This window comes from Rattus norvegicus, chromosome 11 (genome assembly GCF_021556685.1).
Source record: "Rattus norvegicus strain SHRSP/BbbUtx chromosome 11, alternate assembly SHRSP_T2T, whole genome shotgun sequence".
In the NCBI taxonomy this organism is placed as follows: Eukaryota; Metazoa; Chordata; class Mammalia; order Rodentia; family Muridae; genus Rattus; species Rattus norvegicus.
The window spans coordinates 69,386,933-69,404,370 of NC_141544.1; the positions used below are offsets into that span (position 1 = coordinate 69,386,933).

Genomic DNA, 17,438 nt, shown 5'->3' on the forward strand with positions numbered 1-17,438 from the left:
TAAAACATGCGAAAAGGGCCTTATGTTAGTAATTTATGTAAGCAACAGGGGACATAGTTGTTCTAGCCAAACATTCTACCTCTGAGAGTTCTGAGAGATCTATTAAAAATTTGAGAACATACACACACATGGGGGGTTCGGGGGGATATTGAGGGGAAAAATAGCAACACATATACTAAAACTAGAATACAAAGAACATTTATATGATCCCTATATAAGGATAAAATAGAAATTAAGAAAGCAATCCATATTTTTATTTGTTAAAAAAAAGAAAAGTAGGACTGGAGAGATGGCTCAGAGGTTAAGAGCACTGACTGCTCTTCCATAGGTCCTGAGTTCAATTCCCAGCAAACACATGGTCCCACAACCATCTGTAATGACATATGGTGTCCTCTTCTGGACTACAGACAGGCACACATGCAGGTAGAATGCTGTACACATAATAAATAAATCTTTTTTAAAAAAAGAAAAGTAGCTGGGCAGTGGTGAAGCACAGCTTTAATCCCAGCACTCAGGAGCCAGAGGCAGGTAGATCTCAAGTTCGAGGCCAGCCTGGTCTACTTAGTGAGTTTCAAAAAAGCCAGGGCTACAGAGAGAAACCCTGTCTTAAAAAAAAAAAAAACAGAAAACATCAAGTATTCTGTATTTTTTCATAGCATTTCAATAATCGTATAAAAATGTGAAGCAGGGGCTGGAGAGATGGCTCAGTGGTTAAGAGCACTGACTGCTCTTCCAGAGGTCCTGAGTTCAATTCCCAGCAACCACATGGTGGCTCACAACCATCTGTGGTGCGATCTGGTGCCCTCTTCTGGCCTGTAGTCACATATGCAGGCAGAATGCTGTATATTAAATAAATAAATAAATAAATCTTTAAAAAATGTGAAGCAGATGCAATCAATCTGAGAAAAGATCTAAACCCTCTAACCTAAACCAAATGCATATGAACTAGCACAAACGCCTCACCCAATCGCACTTACATTTATCCACACAAACTTAAATGATTATTCAAAATGTCACCATTTTGTGATATTAGAGTACACAGTGAAACCTCTAAAAACAGAAATTTAGAAGTTACCACCAGCAATTTAAAAAACAAAATAATAAAATTGGTTAGAGTAAACTACAAAATGTAATATTAATATAGCACTAGCACCTGCTAACCAGCAAAGGTAAGCTCTCCCAAATTTTCCTTTTAACCATTCAGTGTACTTGAACAGCCACTTTTCTTATAATCCCTAAGAGTTACAAGCCTGATTACCTCAGTAACTCTATCTGCTGGTCCCAGAAGATGGAGCAAGAGAACCAACTAACCACAGCCGTCTGTCAGATTTCTCCATCCTTGCCTTGATACACATAATCCCGCAGACACACCCAATAAAAGAAATACAATTTAAAATTTAAAATTGGTATATAGGCAAAAACTAGGATCACTGACTTTAGAAATGATAAGCAATACCTTGCTTTCCAGTGTAATCTCCTTAACTGCTTCAGTAATTCCTGTAATACCTGTTTAAAATTCAGCAGAAAAAATTAACTAAAATTAAGCTGCAAACATCCTATTTATGTGAATAAACAATTTATTTAAATTCTCACAACTTTGAAGCAGACATATCTTGACAGAATCTTTACAAATGAACTTTTACAAATAACCCCAAAGGTGCCTCAAAAAAATATAATTTAGAAATTTATCTATACTACCATGACTTGGCCCATTTGCTATTCTTCATTTGAATTTTTATCACAACACACCCTATGTTCAAGAGATTATATGACTTCTATTTACACTTTAATTAGACATGCATCAAAATTAGGTTTTGGTTATGATGATATACTCTTTGCTTCAAAACTCTTGGTGATCTGAATGTAGCAAGACCATACCACACAGACCTTTTACTTTACCAAGTATTTTTAATTTTATCCTTGCAAGCTCCGTCTGTAAAAGAGTAACATTTCCCCCTATGAAGCATGGTGTTGACAGACAGACTTGGTTGATTCTTCTCACTGTATTCAGGGGGTCCATCCTCAAAAGCCCGTCACTGAAAGGTGTAATCAGAGAAGCAGCAGCACCACACCATAGCCCACATGTTTCAATCCCAGGCACCTATCAGTTCTCAAAAGGACAGTTCAACCAGGATGGGGAACTCAGTAAGATAGGAGTACCAATATTACTACAGATTTAAAGTCCTAAATTCAAAATGTATTTAACTCCTAATAAATGTAGCATATTTTCTTATCCTAAAATTGGCATGCCTTTAACATTCCTAAACCAAAGGATGATAAGCTCACCTTCACAAACGGAAGATGGCACACTTCAAAGACCAGCACTACATGAGTTTATGCCATAGCAGTTTGGCTATCATCCTATAATAGATATGATCAATCAAAACAGTAAAACCCAAATCTTCGTCAATCAAACCAAAAATACAAAATTATTTACTGGACATAAAAAGAAACCTCATCAATCTGCCAAAATATAGTAATGTATCAGTCAAAATATAATAATGTAGTAGCATCCCATTAAACCCAACCCCAAGGCATCGGCTGAACGAGTTTCTCTCTACAATGGGAAGTGGTAACGCAGAGATTCATGATGGTCAAAAGGGCTGAGACTAATGCCTACTAGATTCTTAGCCCTGGGTGTGACTCTTCACCAACACCCCCGAGGCTCAGAGAACTTCAGGGAAGACGTGGTAGAAAGGAAGGAAAAGCTGGTGGGTGCGAAGGAGTGCTGAGGGATGCTGTATTCTGGTATGACACGGACAATGCACTCACGAACTCACAGCACCTCTCTGGTTATCTGCACAAGACCTACATAAGATTAAAGCCAATCAAGCTAATAGCACGGATGGGGAAGGTGCTCATGAGTTCCATCCCAGGTGAGTATCACTGGCGTTGGTGGCTGCTCAGAGAGAGAGAGATTTGTGTTTGTTTTGCATACAGGTACCACTGGTGGGTTGCCCAAGCTCTGGTGGTTGGTCCCACACGCACATGTAGACTACACTACTTCAACTCAGTGAAAGCATTTAAAAAGAAAACAAAGGAGGGGATGCTTAGAGGTTAAGTGCACTGGTTGCTCTTCCAGAGGACCCAGGCTAGGTTCCCAGCATACACAGTAAATAACAACTATCTGTAACTCCTGTTTTAGGAAATCCAATACTCTTTCTTCTGGCCTCCCCAGGCACTCTACTGTGTGCACATGATGCAGACATACATATTGTTAAGTCATCATCCATATAGGCTACAGAGATGGCTCAGTGGTTAAGAGCACTGACTGTTCTAGAGGTCCTGACTTCAACTCCCAGCAACCACAGGGTGGCTCACAACCATCTGTAATGGGATCTGATGTCCTCTTCTGGTGGGTCTGAAAACAGCTACAGTGTACCCCTAAATAAAATAAATCTTAAAAAAAAAAATCAATAAGGACATGAGAAATTTTTTAAAAGGACACAAAGGTGAGGGGTAGCCAAGGATATGAACAAGGTATACTAGACATATGTACATATATAAAATTGTCAAAAAGATAATTTTTAAAATATTCTTAAAGTATAGCATACCTGACAAAGCAAAAGAAAGTTTAAATGTTTCTAAATTCAGCCACACTCCAGACTTGTGATGCTTTATTCTGTCAATCTGGTTAGTGTTGGAATAGCCAGCTATCTGGTCAAAAACTAATCCAAAGGTTGTAAGTGGAGGTACTTTTAAGAGGCTTGAATAAATATTAAAAACAGTACTAAATAAAGTAAATCGTCCTTCAAAAGGAAGGTAAATTGCATCCCATCAGGTAAAGGAGAGAAAAGGAAACGAAGGCCAAGAACCGCCTTGCAGTGTCGACTGCTCTTTAGCTCTCCAGCCTGTGGGGCACACCCTGCACAGTTCAACTGTCACATGAGCCAACTCCTTACACAGAGCTACTTATATCACAGTGCAGCAGTGATCCTCAAAGGGTGGGCACTGGAGAATTAAAATTTCCACAAGAGATCCTATCTTGGGAGAGAATGACATTTAAGTCCTGGCTATAGAGGGAGAGGGAAAGTGTTCACTTGGGCCTGACAATTCACGTCACAGCTAAATCTACATTTTATCAATTCCTGGACTTTGTTTCATCTTTTCTGTAAAATCATAGCATCACTGAAGAGAAGGAAGAGATCTTTTCTCTTCCAGGTGTAGCTAAAACTATAAATAAATCCATTCCTATGCCCCACGGTTTTCCTCTAGCATGACAGAAACCTCCACTTCCCCTGTCATTCTCACCCTTCCAGCAGTACCCTGTACACCTCCTACTGGTCTGCATCTCTAAAGATTGACTAATGTAGGGCTAATAAGAGGAAAAGCGGGTTGGGGATTTAGCTCAGTGGTAGAGCGCTTGCCTAGCAAGCGCAAGGCCCTGGGTTTGGTCCCCAGCTCCAAAAAAAAGAAAAGGGGGGAAGAAAAAAAAAAAGAGGAAAAGCAACAGTGAAACCTGGATGAGGTGAAGCAAGGGAAACTGGCCTCAGGTGGGAGGAGGGAGTACTGCCTCATCCCGAGACACAGATTAAAGTTATAATCCTCTAAGTATCTCTAATGAAGATCAGAATTTACTATATGCACTTAATAAACTGAAAAACAATACTATTGTTATTTTCCACAGAGGAAACTGATGTTACTTGTTCTGTATCTGTAAGTAAACATTTTTTAGCAGACAACTTTTTGTAGACTTTTGCCAGTCCAAGCATACTAACACCTACTTAGCTCTGTGCATTATGACTCTATATGTGGGTTCAAAGTTTAGGATAGTGTTTCTAAAATAAAATACAACTAGAAAATAAAGTATCTCTCCAGCTTTTCAGAGAAAACCACACTTTAAATAATCATTCTAGACAGTTAACAGGCAATTCACTACCCACATGCTACCTGTAACTTCCAGCCCCAAGAAAACTAATGAAGAGCATTTAAGTCTCTGAAGGAGGGGGGAGGGGCTAACAACGTGAAACAGATAGGAGAAGGACTGATGGAATGGCTTTAAGATGATGCTGAACCTACCACTTCCTCTGGGCTTTAGCACAAGAGATTCCGAGCAAACGCATATGCACAGTCAGTACTTTGTATGGGATTTATTTTCTCTTCAATTTAGAAACAATGAAAATAAGTGAATATTTCAAATTGCAATTGAGGCAGCAGATACTACCTTTCCTTTTTTGTCTTTGGGGACAAAATTGTACCTTATGTATCCTTTTTAAAATTTTAAATCAAGCCTTTTATAAAAGATTGTGAAAACTTTAAAAAAATTTAAGCTAAATACATGTTGTCCTGTACACCTCTCACCTGTGTTATGGTACGTGTCTACCCAGCCCCCATCACCATCATCTTCTTCAATGATAGCCTCCAATTCATCCGAATACTCCATCTGTTTACACCGCTTGTAGCATGGAACTATTAAAACAAACAAACAAAAGCCAACTCCAATTACTACTATATAACCCTCTAATAATAAGTCCACTGGAAAGAGAAGGCTTCTATCTTAAAAAGAAAAATATGAAGTAAACCTTTCCCTTCCAATGAGACTGGTAATTAAGAGCTACACTCAGCCCATAGACACATCATTATCTAGTCCTATTAGTCCTTCCCCAGGCTGTTTTATCAGAAGACAAGTAAAAAGGCTCTGGTGTGAGCATCTCTGTCTTCCTTTACCATGATCTGTGAGGAACAGCTGCCTGAAGCCATATGATGGTGCTCAGTTGCAAGCTAATGAATAATATTTCACTCTAATGGCTCTGGTCTCAGAATATGCAAACACCACCTGTCACACTGAAGGGTGGTAGAGGTGACCTCTGGAATGCAAGGCTAAAATAACTGTCAATATGAATTTCATAATTCTTATTTAAGTTCCAATTATTTACCAAGGATAAACAGATTAAAATTCAATAATCTGCTAAATTTTACTTCCTAATAAAGGTGCCAAATTTTTCATATAGTTGTATTAACAAGTACAATTATTTCATAAACCTAAAATTATTGATATGTTGTATAAACATTCTGCTCAAGATATCATCAAATTCATGATTAAACAACCAGAATATAAATTATCAACCTTAAAAATATATACACCGTAGGAAAGAACACCTGGATTTGTTTGGGGGTTTTTTGGAACTGTGTATCAAACACAGGGCTTTGAGCTGAGTAAGCCCTCTACAATAGAGCTGGCATTTGCCTTAACTATTGAGATCAAGTAGGAATTTTAATCATTGGAATTGAAGAAGTACTGCTCAGGCTGGCCTTGCACTTACTATGCAGCCCAGACAACATTCTTTCATGCATATATACAAGAAAATGCACATGGGAACATGACTGCAATAACTGCAGTTTGTTACATATTATCTGCCTTCCAAGTTTAGGTTAAATTACAACAGAAGTCAAAGTACTGTTACATGATTATTTTAAGATCACAATCTTCTGATGTTTAAAAATTAATTTCATAAATAAGATGACTTCTATTTTAAAACAGTTGTTGTACCTGTGGGTAAACTTTTGATGGCACAATGGATAATAAAATCTTTAATCTTAAGATTTTATATGTCAAAGGTGAAATCAATTTCATATTTCATAAAAATTCACATCTAAAGATTAAAATCAAACAGCTAAGTATATTGCAATTATAGAATCAACTTAAAAAACTATAAAGAGGAATCTAAGTTTTCCTAAGAACTTCTTCCATTATCATGACAACTAGATCTTTCTGATAAAAAGAACTGAAAAGGAAGAGATAAAAATCAATCAGAAAACATTACTGGAATAAAAAACCCAAATCTTCATGAAATTTTCGTATTTTCATCTGCAAGAAGCCGAACTTCAGTAATTAGTATCAATTACTATAAATTGGACTTTATTATTTCAATATACTATGCATGCAATGATATAATTCTTACCATTTTTGGTTACCAAAAACTGTTTCCCTGTTGGTAGATATGCCTTCACTTTCAATTCTTCCCCTGTAGCCCTTTAAAAACAGTGGAAAGCACAAAAATACAAAATATTGTAAAAGTCAAATGTGTAACAGATATCCCATGAAAATCTCAAGACTATTAAGGCTGTATTTCTGTGGAAATTGTTTTAGCACGGTTAGGGAAGTCTGCCGTTAAATAAGGGCACAGAAAAGCATATACTAACATGAGTAAAATATATTGGAAGATGCAGACAAAAGGAATTTGTATTTAATATTAGGCTAAAATGGTAGACTAATAGAACTAGGAAACTATTATACTTGCTTCTAAACAAAAATAAAGTGCAGCTCGTTCATAATGTAACCCATCATACCACCTCTCAGACAGTCAATATCAAAGTACTGCTTGTTTTGAGATAAGGGCAAGGGATGGAAAAGTTGTATATTACACACAAAGTAGACAACTAGCAAGATCCCTTACTCCCTAGAAGTGGGGATGGGTTGGGGAGGCTAAGGGGGTAGTGGTTGAATATGAGCTACATGAAAAAACTTCTTCATAGAACCTATCTCTTTGTACAATGACTATACCCTAAAAACTTTTAAAATCCCTCTTCCTACTGTTGTTTAAAATTGAAACTAAAGGTACTGAATCAAAGATGGTAGTACTGGAAATAATACTTAAAAGCAAACAACAAAATCTTGTTACAGCCCGTAATTACAGGATTCCCAGCTCCAACATGAGCTATTCATTATCAATACATTCTTTAAGGCTACCATTACTGTTGCCACCTTATAAATGACAAAGCTAACATTTAAAAGGGTCAGAGTGCTCACAATCAGTAATCAAGGCTGGCAGAGTCAGGATCAAGTCACGTGACCGCAGGACTCTTCTTCACCCACTCCTCCTATGAGTCAGGACCAACTGCTAGTGATTTGCAGTGCTCTGGCACCTCTCTCTGTGAATCTGCTCGGTCTTCTGTGCTCCATCTACTAGACCTGGCCAGGACGAGCTGGCATATGGTGCCGTCACAAGTATTAACACAAAACCTTAAGTTATGCTGCCTTTTCAAGCCTCTTCAATTTAAACTCATAGATTTGAGAACAAGATCAAGCCATGAATATTATGTATAAACCTTATGATCTTCTTTCAATAAGCTCAACTATCAGATTCAACACTGGTGCCTGAAGTTGTAAGAGAGGAAGGAGTTAAAACCATGATGGCTTATGTACACAAACATATCAGCATGCAAATATTTGTTTCTGGGACTACTTTAAAATTATTACTCCTTGGCCCCAGCAATTCAGACAAAAATGTAGGCCCTGTCATGGAGTATGACTGAGTTCTCAGTTACAGTTTAATTATTTCAACAATCACAATTTATAAAAGTGAAGCTGGCCAGTATTTCAGTGGTAGCCACCTGAGTTCAATCTTTGGCATCCATGAGGTAGGAGAGAAATGACTCCCACATGTTATCCTGTGACCCCCCACATGCATGCTCTGGCATGCTGAACTCAAACACACACACACACACACACACACACACACACACACACACAAATTTTTTAAAAATCTATAAATATAGTAATCATAACTAATACCTGTTAAAAGGTATTTATACACAACTCCCCCTTGCTGTGCTATACTTGCATCAAATAAGTTCTTCTAGCCAAGTAAGTGTTACCCTATTTCTATACTTATTCGCCTTGAAAAGGATGGAGATATGTGGATAAATACACACCAGAACCTAATTATAGCAAGAAATTTAGAACACATTAGAGAGCTTCTAAGGATTTTTAAATTTTAGAGCAAAACTACAGACATGTACACATATTAATAAATGAAGCTGGCAACCTGCCATTTCTTGGTAATACCCTATAAGACACACAGCAAATGATAAAAGCCAGTGACAACTATTTCAGGTACATGTTAAAAACAAAGATGAAAGGAACTACAGGTTTAAAATAATTCAGGTGATTAAATTCTTTAGCTAAAAAGGAAATTAGAACCAACTACATCCTTGTCATCCTAGAATCCAACAATCAGTACTGTATCTTTCAAGTATAACTAAAAGCATCATTAACAAGAAGATCCATGCTAAAACATTTATACAACATATACATGAAAACAGTTGATTATATAGACAACTATGACCTAAACAAAACAGTTCAGCCACTACTGAAATAACAGTTTAGAAAAAACCCATCTATTAGTACTAAAAATAAACTTTTATTCATTTTAAAGCATATTTGTGTTAAATTACTTTAGTATTTAAAAGTAATGTTAGTGAAAAAATTAATTATAATTCTTTATGGGCCTAGTCCCAGGTGATTTCCAAAGCAGGACCTCAACATTCACCTGTGATGTTAAAGTTCAGGTATTATATCTTAAAAAACAAAAAACCTCCATAAAATCTCTGCATTCTTCATAAAATGTTCAAATTTATTAAACTCCTAATATTTTTAAAAGAACCAAAAATCAGACATAAGGAGAATAAAGAAAATACTAGCAAAGGAAGTTAAGTGGATTTGAGTGTCCACACTTTGTGCTAACAAAGTAAAATACATGACACCTATTCTCCCCCGACCCCGCATTTCACTGTTTTAGTAGAAGAACCTAATGAAAAAGGCTATGGTCGCTCATCATCCTACTTTTCATGTGCTAACCAGTTTACAAACTGTGACCCTAAAGCTTCATCACTTTTCCAATTTTCACTCAACATTACTTACCATTGCCATGTTGGACAGTGGTGGACTAAGTGATCTCCAGCTGCCACAAACTATGCAGGGATTGCAAGGAATATGGAAAAAGCGGAAAAGATACATTGAACATCACTGAGTACAGGATGGCAAAATACCAAACTGATCACCCTGCCTGGGTAACTCTGAGAATCAATAATCAATTAAAATGAAAAAAGCACAAAGCCTGCTTTATCAACCTGAAGGTTTTCAATTAATAAACTTAAAGTTTTGTTTAGCACCTATAAAACCTCAATTTTGGAAGAAAAAAAAAAAAACATTGTTATCATCTCGTTTTGTGTTCTGTGTATCCCTGACTGTTCTGGAACTCGCTTTGTAGACAGCCTGGCCTATCACCTGCTCTGCATCCCAGCGAGGCACCACCACACCCGGCAAACACTGTTATCTTTAACTCAAGTTTTATTATCAAATCATGTTTCAAACCTGATATGAAATTGCCAAAAGTAAGGCAATGAGCCTCAAGTGTTAAAATCTATCTTGCAATTCGACAGAGTCCTGTTAAGGACTGGAAACTCAAGGAAGATGTTTAAAGAAACAGATACAGGTCTAATGTCAACCCATTCATTAAATTACAGTGTTTTCTTCTTCCTCCTATGTTATTTCTCAGTTCTTTCTATTAATTTATTTATTTACTCATTTTTAATACAGGAAACTTATCACTCTACTCTCTCTCTCCTCCCAGGACCTCTTCATACAGCCCCTAGCCACCATCCCCATCTCTTCTCTGAGAAGGCGGAGGACCCCTGGGTACCAACCAACCCTGGTACATCAAGTCCCTTCAGGACTAGGCACGTCCTGTTTTGCCTGCATGTATGTTTGCATTCTTGATGTCCGCAGTGGTCAGAAAAAGGCATAGGTCCCCTGGAACTGAAATGATGGATGCGCGTCTTCATGTGGTTGCTGGAAACCACACTCAGGTTTTCTGCACTATCTAGTGATCTTAATACTTTAGCCCTCTAAGATACTTTTTTTTATTTTCTGGTGGTTCTGTGGGAATCAAACCTGGGGCATATTAAATAAGCATTCTGTGTCTCCCCCAGCCCTGAACCAATATTGAAAAACAGTTTTATTATATTCTTAAAAGGATTCATTAAAAAAAAACAATTATAGTATAGTAACAACATGGGTTGAAGGGTTGGGAGGAACTTAAGTCCTAGACTAACTTTGAAAACATCTACAAAATCAGGCTTTGGGTCCACACTGGATCTCCGGCACCTCATCACACCAAATCTGGTGGCAGACACCTGTAATTCCAGCATTTCTGAGGTAGAAGCAGGAGGACCAAAGAGTTCAAGGGTCTTGTCAGCCACCTGGTACATTCCAGATTAGCCTGGCATACATGAGACAGTCCAAAAACATTTTAGAGGGAGAGGTGTAGAGGGAGAGGAGGAGAAAAAGAAAAGATCTAAAAGATTCCGTGGGCATTCTGAGTAAGCTGAACATTATATAAGCTTTCATTTTTCATCACGAAAAAATTCAGACTCAGGAAAAAGCAATTTAATATTTAAAAATGTCCTAGTTCACATGAACCTAGCTGAAGAATACTAACTGCTTTAAATAAAGAAAACAAGAGTTTTCGAGGCAGAGCTACATTGTAACAACTGGAAAGATTTGAAAATGCTTTCCCAACTGCCTCTATTTCACAACACTTCTAACCTAGAACTCTGTACTTGTGGATTATTACACAGCACAAAATCAGGATACACATCATATTCTCAATACCTTTTGAAAAGTTCTATCTAAAAGTCAATTTTCAATTGAGAGAGTAAAATTCAGCCACATAAGCACTCAGAAAATAGCCTAGTTAAGTGATAAATCACCAAAGTTAAGATACGGCGATATTATTCCAAACATAAACTTTCTTCTTCAGTTAATGCATTTGGGGGTTACCACAACCAAGTGTTGCTTTTAGCTGTGCAGTTGTCAGGAATTTGTCAACACACAGTAACAAGTTAATAAAATGTAAGCCAAAGAAATTATTGAAAATGAAAATTCATTAATTATACTGCCTTCAATCATAAGACATTAATTTTATATAGTGGTCTCTTGATAGTAACTATTTAAATATAACAAAACATTATGAAATAAAACTGAAAAAAGAAACCCACAGAATTCCACCAATAATTAGCACATGTGGATGTCTGTCCTCATTAGCAGAAGCCATTATTACTACTTTCAAAACTTAAGTGAAAGAACATGTTACAGTCAAATTTCAAATCACCAATTGCTTATAGTACCTTTTTCAATAGTAAATATTCTTCTGTAATGTTTTTCGATACATAATACTGGTTAGTACTGTAACCAACAAGATACAACCAATATTTGCATTTTAGCAAACACTATTCCTCAACTAACCTTTAATTCATGTATCACTATTTAAATTAGTTATAGCTGCATTTCCTTTTCCCCAATAGATACAGTATCACCCTGCCTCTCTTTTGAAACAAAAATCTTTCCACATTTCTCAATGAAAACAAAAAGAGAGCAAGAAACTGGTGGGTAAGAGCCCAGAAATAAAAAGAAACAAATTAAGGACTCAATTCAGTATGTAGTATTTATCCCAAGCAAATCATACCTTCCCATTGTCTTCCCTCTGGCTCATTCTAATTTAACTCAATCCTTTAATTAAGCTCTATCTGAGCCTAGCATTACATGCTTTATACCTAATTAAGCTAGTTTTGCCTTAGTTTTTTTTAAGGGAAAATTCATACTAAATGGGGCTATTAATTTATTCATGTTAGGATGAATTTGTTTTAAAACAAATTGATTCTATGGAACTGCAGCCAATAAATAGTTATATTCACACAGTAAAGATACAGCAAAGTATGCAAGCACAGCATATGATTATCTTTGCTCTTGATTTCAGATAATTAAAAAGCCACAGCTAAACAATGCCTGTTTGAGAAGAAAATTAATGAGATCCTTAAAAACAAAACTGACTTTTAAAATTGATATTGAACATATTACACCCATGCAAAGTAAGTCCTTTCAAAGAATTTCTATTCCAAACCCCTCATTTTATACATGGGTAAATATGATGCCTAGACCTATATAGCTAGCTGATTTGCCTAACGTGAGAGAAATTAGACAGATGGTTCTAGAAAGCACACCCCATAGGCTCTTTCTACATTTCATGTCTTTAGTAAGAATAAAGGCAGTTTTTAAAAAGTCTGTAAAAATGTCTGATCAGTACAGTAAGCCATTATTATTAGGCCTCAAAATGAACTTGATTGAGGAGAGTAGCACCATAACTGGAAAGCGAAAGATCAGTTAATTCTCTGGTTTAAAGCCTTTTAATTTAGAGCCAGAGCCAGAGCCTCATCACATAATACAGCTTATTTTATGTTTCTTACAAAACAAGGAATATGATTCTATTGCTAATGAATGTTTTCAGTGAAAACTGGAGATCAATTTTAAATAAATCTGTTGCTTTTACTAAAAACAAGTAACTGTAATACAAACATAACTATTAATAAAATTGAAGTCCCTGGATAGTTTGTCTGGGGGGTGAACTATTAATGAGATCATAATGCAAACTTGTTGAACAAATAAAATGAAGAAGTGAAATTCAAAATACTGCTCTATGGGAAAAGTTTAAAAAGTATAGGGAGCAAGTAAACCCCCCACAGTTCTAACCGTACTTAACTTTCAGCACAATTTGTTTAGCAGACAAAGTGAGAACATGGTAAAATACTCAGTGTCGACTATGTAAAACTAAGCTAAATGACAGGAGAAAATCACTATCACGTTTTCCACACAATATCATAAAATATACATTTGGTCTAAACAGAGCCAAGACAGGGAAGGCCAGAGCCAGCAGGGTATATCCTGACACAGCAATAAAGACCAGTACACACGGCTATCTTTTCAGCTCCCCTTCCCAACCATCTCTTCCACACAGTTTAACTACAGAGAAATATGAGAAGCAGCAAAACAAAAAGATGTTCAATATCATCTGCTAAGGAAAGTAGAAATTCTCTTAACCTAGTTATTATAGTTACCTAAGTATAGTTTTAATAAAGACGTTTTCTAATAAAGAGAAAAAGACACTAGTCTAAAATAATTCTAACAATATAAAGGCTTTAGGGTATCTTCAACACTCACCTCTTCTGGGGTGATTACACCTGTTTCCTTAAATTTTGATTCCTAAAGAGGGCAGAAAGGATAAAAGTATTAGACTATGTTCACACTCAACTAAAAATTATCTTAGGGACAAATATTTGCCCCTCCTAGACAATGAAGAATATATTATGAAACAAACAAAACACTAAAACCTAGATATACTGTGTATAGCACTGGTCCTTGCTAACAAAGACAAATGGTATAATGTACAAATGTATAATGGAGATGCATTGCAAGAAATCGCAGTACAATCTGATCAGTGCGGTTTTTAAAAAGCATGCTAATATTTAGAGCACATGTTTAGTGGTCCTGCGTGGTGAACAAGCCACTTCATCACCAACAATGTTTTATTTAAATTGAGTTATATTAGAAACCTGCAGAAGAAATCTTTAGTATTCAATATTCCCCATTATTCTCATCTCCACCATAATTTTTTCCTCTTGTTCTGATTTACTTTCTTCTGGATTAGGTCTTGTTATCCAGGCTGAGCTGGTATGTAACTCAAATCTTCCTGCCTCAGCCTCCAGAACACTGGAATTCTAGGCACTGTGTCACTACCGCCATGTCCAGCTTAACCATGTTATCGCCATGTTAAACTTTTAACAGAATTTTCTCCTCTGAAGCAACAATGCTATTGACTAATTTTTGTTCCACATTTCTACTTACAAGATTTTGTGGTACAGTCTACAAAATAAAAAAATCCATTTGTAAATATTTTTTATTCGATAAATATTTACCACTATATGACAGTACTATTTGAGACAATGTGCTATATGCAGAAAAATAAATCAAACTCATCTTTATACCAGGAAGAAGAAAAAACATTAAGTAGGGGAGAGGTAGTATTAAAATTAAAAAAACAAAACGACAACAAAAAAAAAAAAACCCTCAACTAGGAGTTCAACTTAGCACCTCCAGAACCCAATGGAATTTCAATTGGCTTGGTCTTGTACAGGTAATCATGGGCACTCTGAGTTTGAGTTTATCAGTCTCAAAACTCCAAAATACTTTCAAAGCAGTCCTCCCAACCTCTGGCAGATGATGGGCTGCAATGAGAAGATAAGTCTGTTTTCTTCAAGTTGTGGCCCCTGGTAGGTTGTCCATGCTCCAATGGATGACCCTATACACAGATGACCCACAACCTACATACAAGCAGCAGTGATTGGGCTCAGAGGATTAAAAAGAAAACATGAAATTGACAGAGGTATATGGTGAGGGTGACCTGGAAGGAATTGGAGGGATGGATGTAATCAAAATGCATTGTACACATGTATGAAATTCTCAAAAAATAAGAAATAAACATACATACATACACACACACACACACACACACACACACACACACACACACACACACACACACATATATGATAGACAAAAGACCAAACCATAAGGCTGTTTGGAGTAAAAGCACTGCTGGCCAAGGGAGGAAAAAAATTCTAGAAGCAAGTCTGCTTGATGGAATTCTAAGGAGGGAAGCTATGCCAAAGTACTCACAAGATAAAGGAGACTGGGACTTCTAATATCCAAAGAAATCCTTCAAGATCACTATAAGGGTTTTTGCTTTACTACACAGCTGTCATCTAAACAAAGCATGCCATCTCTAAACCTTCACTTCCTAATAAAACATCATCATGTCTTTCTGGATATTTCCTTTTTTCTCTTTGCCTTCCCTTATCTAGGAGGTATCAGTAAGGATTCTTTTCACAGGAGTGACAAGGAGGGGCCATTAATCCTGCTTTCTTTTCTACTAAAAACATATGCCACACATTGCCTCCAAGCATGGCAGCAAAACACTTTAACCTCAGAACTTAGGAGGATATCTAAGAATTTAAGGTTAGCCTGGGCTACACAATGAGTTCCAAACCATCTACATCTACACAGTATATATTTTTGATTCCTCAAAAACAGTTCTACAAGTTAACAAAATGCAAGTGGTATACACAATAGCCATTTTATATTTAATTGAGAGGTATTTTGCTCATCTCTCCCCCAGACTAAAATTAAACTGATGGCACATTATTAAAACACTGTAAATCTAGACAGATACAATATTCTGGAAACATAACATACAAAAGAAGCATTTAATTCCAATGTAGAAATTATTTTCCAATTCTCAAAATAGAAGAGTAAATGTTAACTAAAATGACTGTCACAGTAAACATATAAATAAAACAAGATTCTCATTTACAATTGTTCCGAACTCTTCAAACTAGATCCAAAGATGTATTATTTTCAAAAGTATTTTAGAAATAATTATTGAAAAGCATCCCCCCCCTTCACAAGGAAAGATCGAACAGCCTACTCAGCCTATTAGCAGATTTCACCCCTGCACTAAGATTGGTAAAGTTCTAACTGAAAGCTATATACAGAACAAAAACTACGTAAATTAAATTATCTTCTCATTTACTGCTCCCTTTTTGCAAAGCAAAATCCATTTACCCTATGTAGCCTAGAAGGTGTTAAGAAAGCTCTACACGAAGCTCTGGAAATTTACTTTGGAAAACAAGTAATCATCTGTGTTAACAGCTAACCTATCAACTTTTTCACTTAAAAATGTTAGAGTGTTTCCAATCTATACAATATACAATCCGGTGTGCTGAACTGTTGCTGGAGTCCAAGATTAATAACCAGTTACGGAAACTTTAAAGGCTTGGGAAACTACAAGTTTAGCTCAAAGTTAGTAACATGTTACAATTCACTATGTTCCTCTGAAACCTAAAGAAGTTAGGAATTAGACCACCCGGAAACCAAAACTTCCTATGAAACTTGGAAGGAAAAGTGCCATACTTGTTAGCCACCAAGCTGTCATCTCTTCAAAGGTTAACCCAGTTTACCGCTTTAAAAGACTTTGAATATCAGGACCTTAGTACCTCCTGCTCCGCACCACCTCGCCTAGCACTCCAAGGTACTGAGGAATGATCGGTGGAGACAGCAGGCGCCGAGCTTCACTCTAGTTGAAGCGGGGAAGCCAGCAAGCCTTCTACACTGGCCCAGAAGCCCAAGCCAAGAGGCAGCACCCAGCCGCGCGTCCTGTCCCTCCACCTTCTAACACACCCGTCCACGCTGGGGACCCGGACTTGGGCGGCCAATGCAGAGCAAGTCAGACCCTCCCCGCTTACCTTGAGGACCGGGGTCAGGTACTCGGCCACTTCCAGAGCCTTTCCCTTCACCGTGTTGATCACATTCTGCATCCTGGGACCGGAGCAGCGATGGGGCACGGAGAGACTGTCGCAATCCGGGCCAGGGAGTCAAAAACTGCCCCGGACGTGCCCGACTGGCATCGAATCCCGCAGCGGCACCCGCCCGGCCGGGAGGGAGGGGCGGCGGCACGCGGAGGCCCGGCCCAGCTGTCACCTGGCCGCGACAGCAGAGGCCCAGCCGGCTGAGCGAGAGACGGGTGCGCGCGCAGCCCCCGGCCTTCTCGAAGCTGTCTTTCGTCCCCCAAGCTCCACTTGAACCCCTTCCGGCTTCCCCTTCCTCTTCTCACACTCTCCCAACAGCCCCGCCGCCTCCTAGGCCTCACGTGACTCGAATCTCCCGGGACACGTGACAGAAGTAGGCCCGTGGGGCGGGACCGGCCGCTCCTCGTTCAGGCCCGCCCCCCGGAAGCGCCGGAATGGGCGCGCCTGCGCAATGGGCG

At 37.8% G+C, this 17,438-nt stretch overlaps 1 protein-coding gene across 1 annotated transcript in view; it reads right to left on the reverse strand.

Moving 5' to 3' along the window:
- Atg3 (autophagy related 3) overlaps positions 1-17,308 on the reverse strand; it is a 28,335-nt gene extending 11,027 nt beyond the window's left edge. The window contains exons 1-6 of the mRNA NM_134394.3: positions 16,918-17,308; positions 13,778-13,819; positions 9,644-9,693; positions 6,903-6,973; positions 5,302-5,409; positions 1,457-1,506 (exon numbers count right to left, since the gene is read on the reverse strand). Coding sequence (NP_599221.2) covers positions 1,457-1,506; positions 5,302-5,409; positions 6,903-6,973; positions 9,644-9,693; positions 13,778-13,819; positions 16,918-16,989 — 393 coding nt within the window. The 5' untranslated portion in view covers positions 16,990-17,308. The remainder of the gene's footprint in view (positions 1-1,456; positions 1,507-5,301; positions 5,410-6,902; positions 6,974-9,643; positions 9,694-13,777; positions 13,820-16,917) is intronic.
- Between the last annotated feature and the right edge of the window lie 130 nt (positions 17,309-17,438).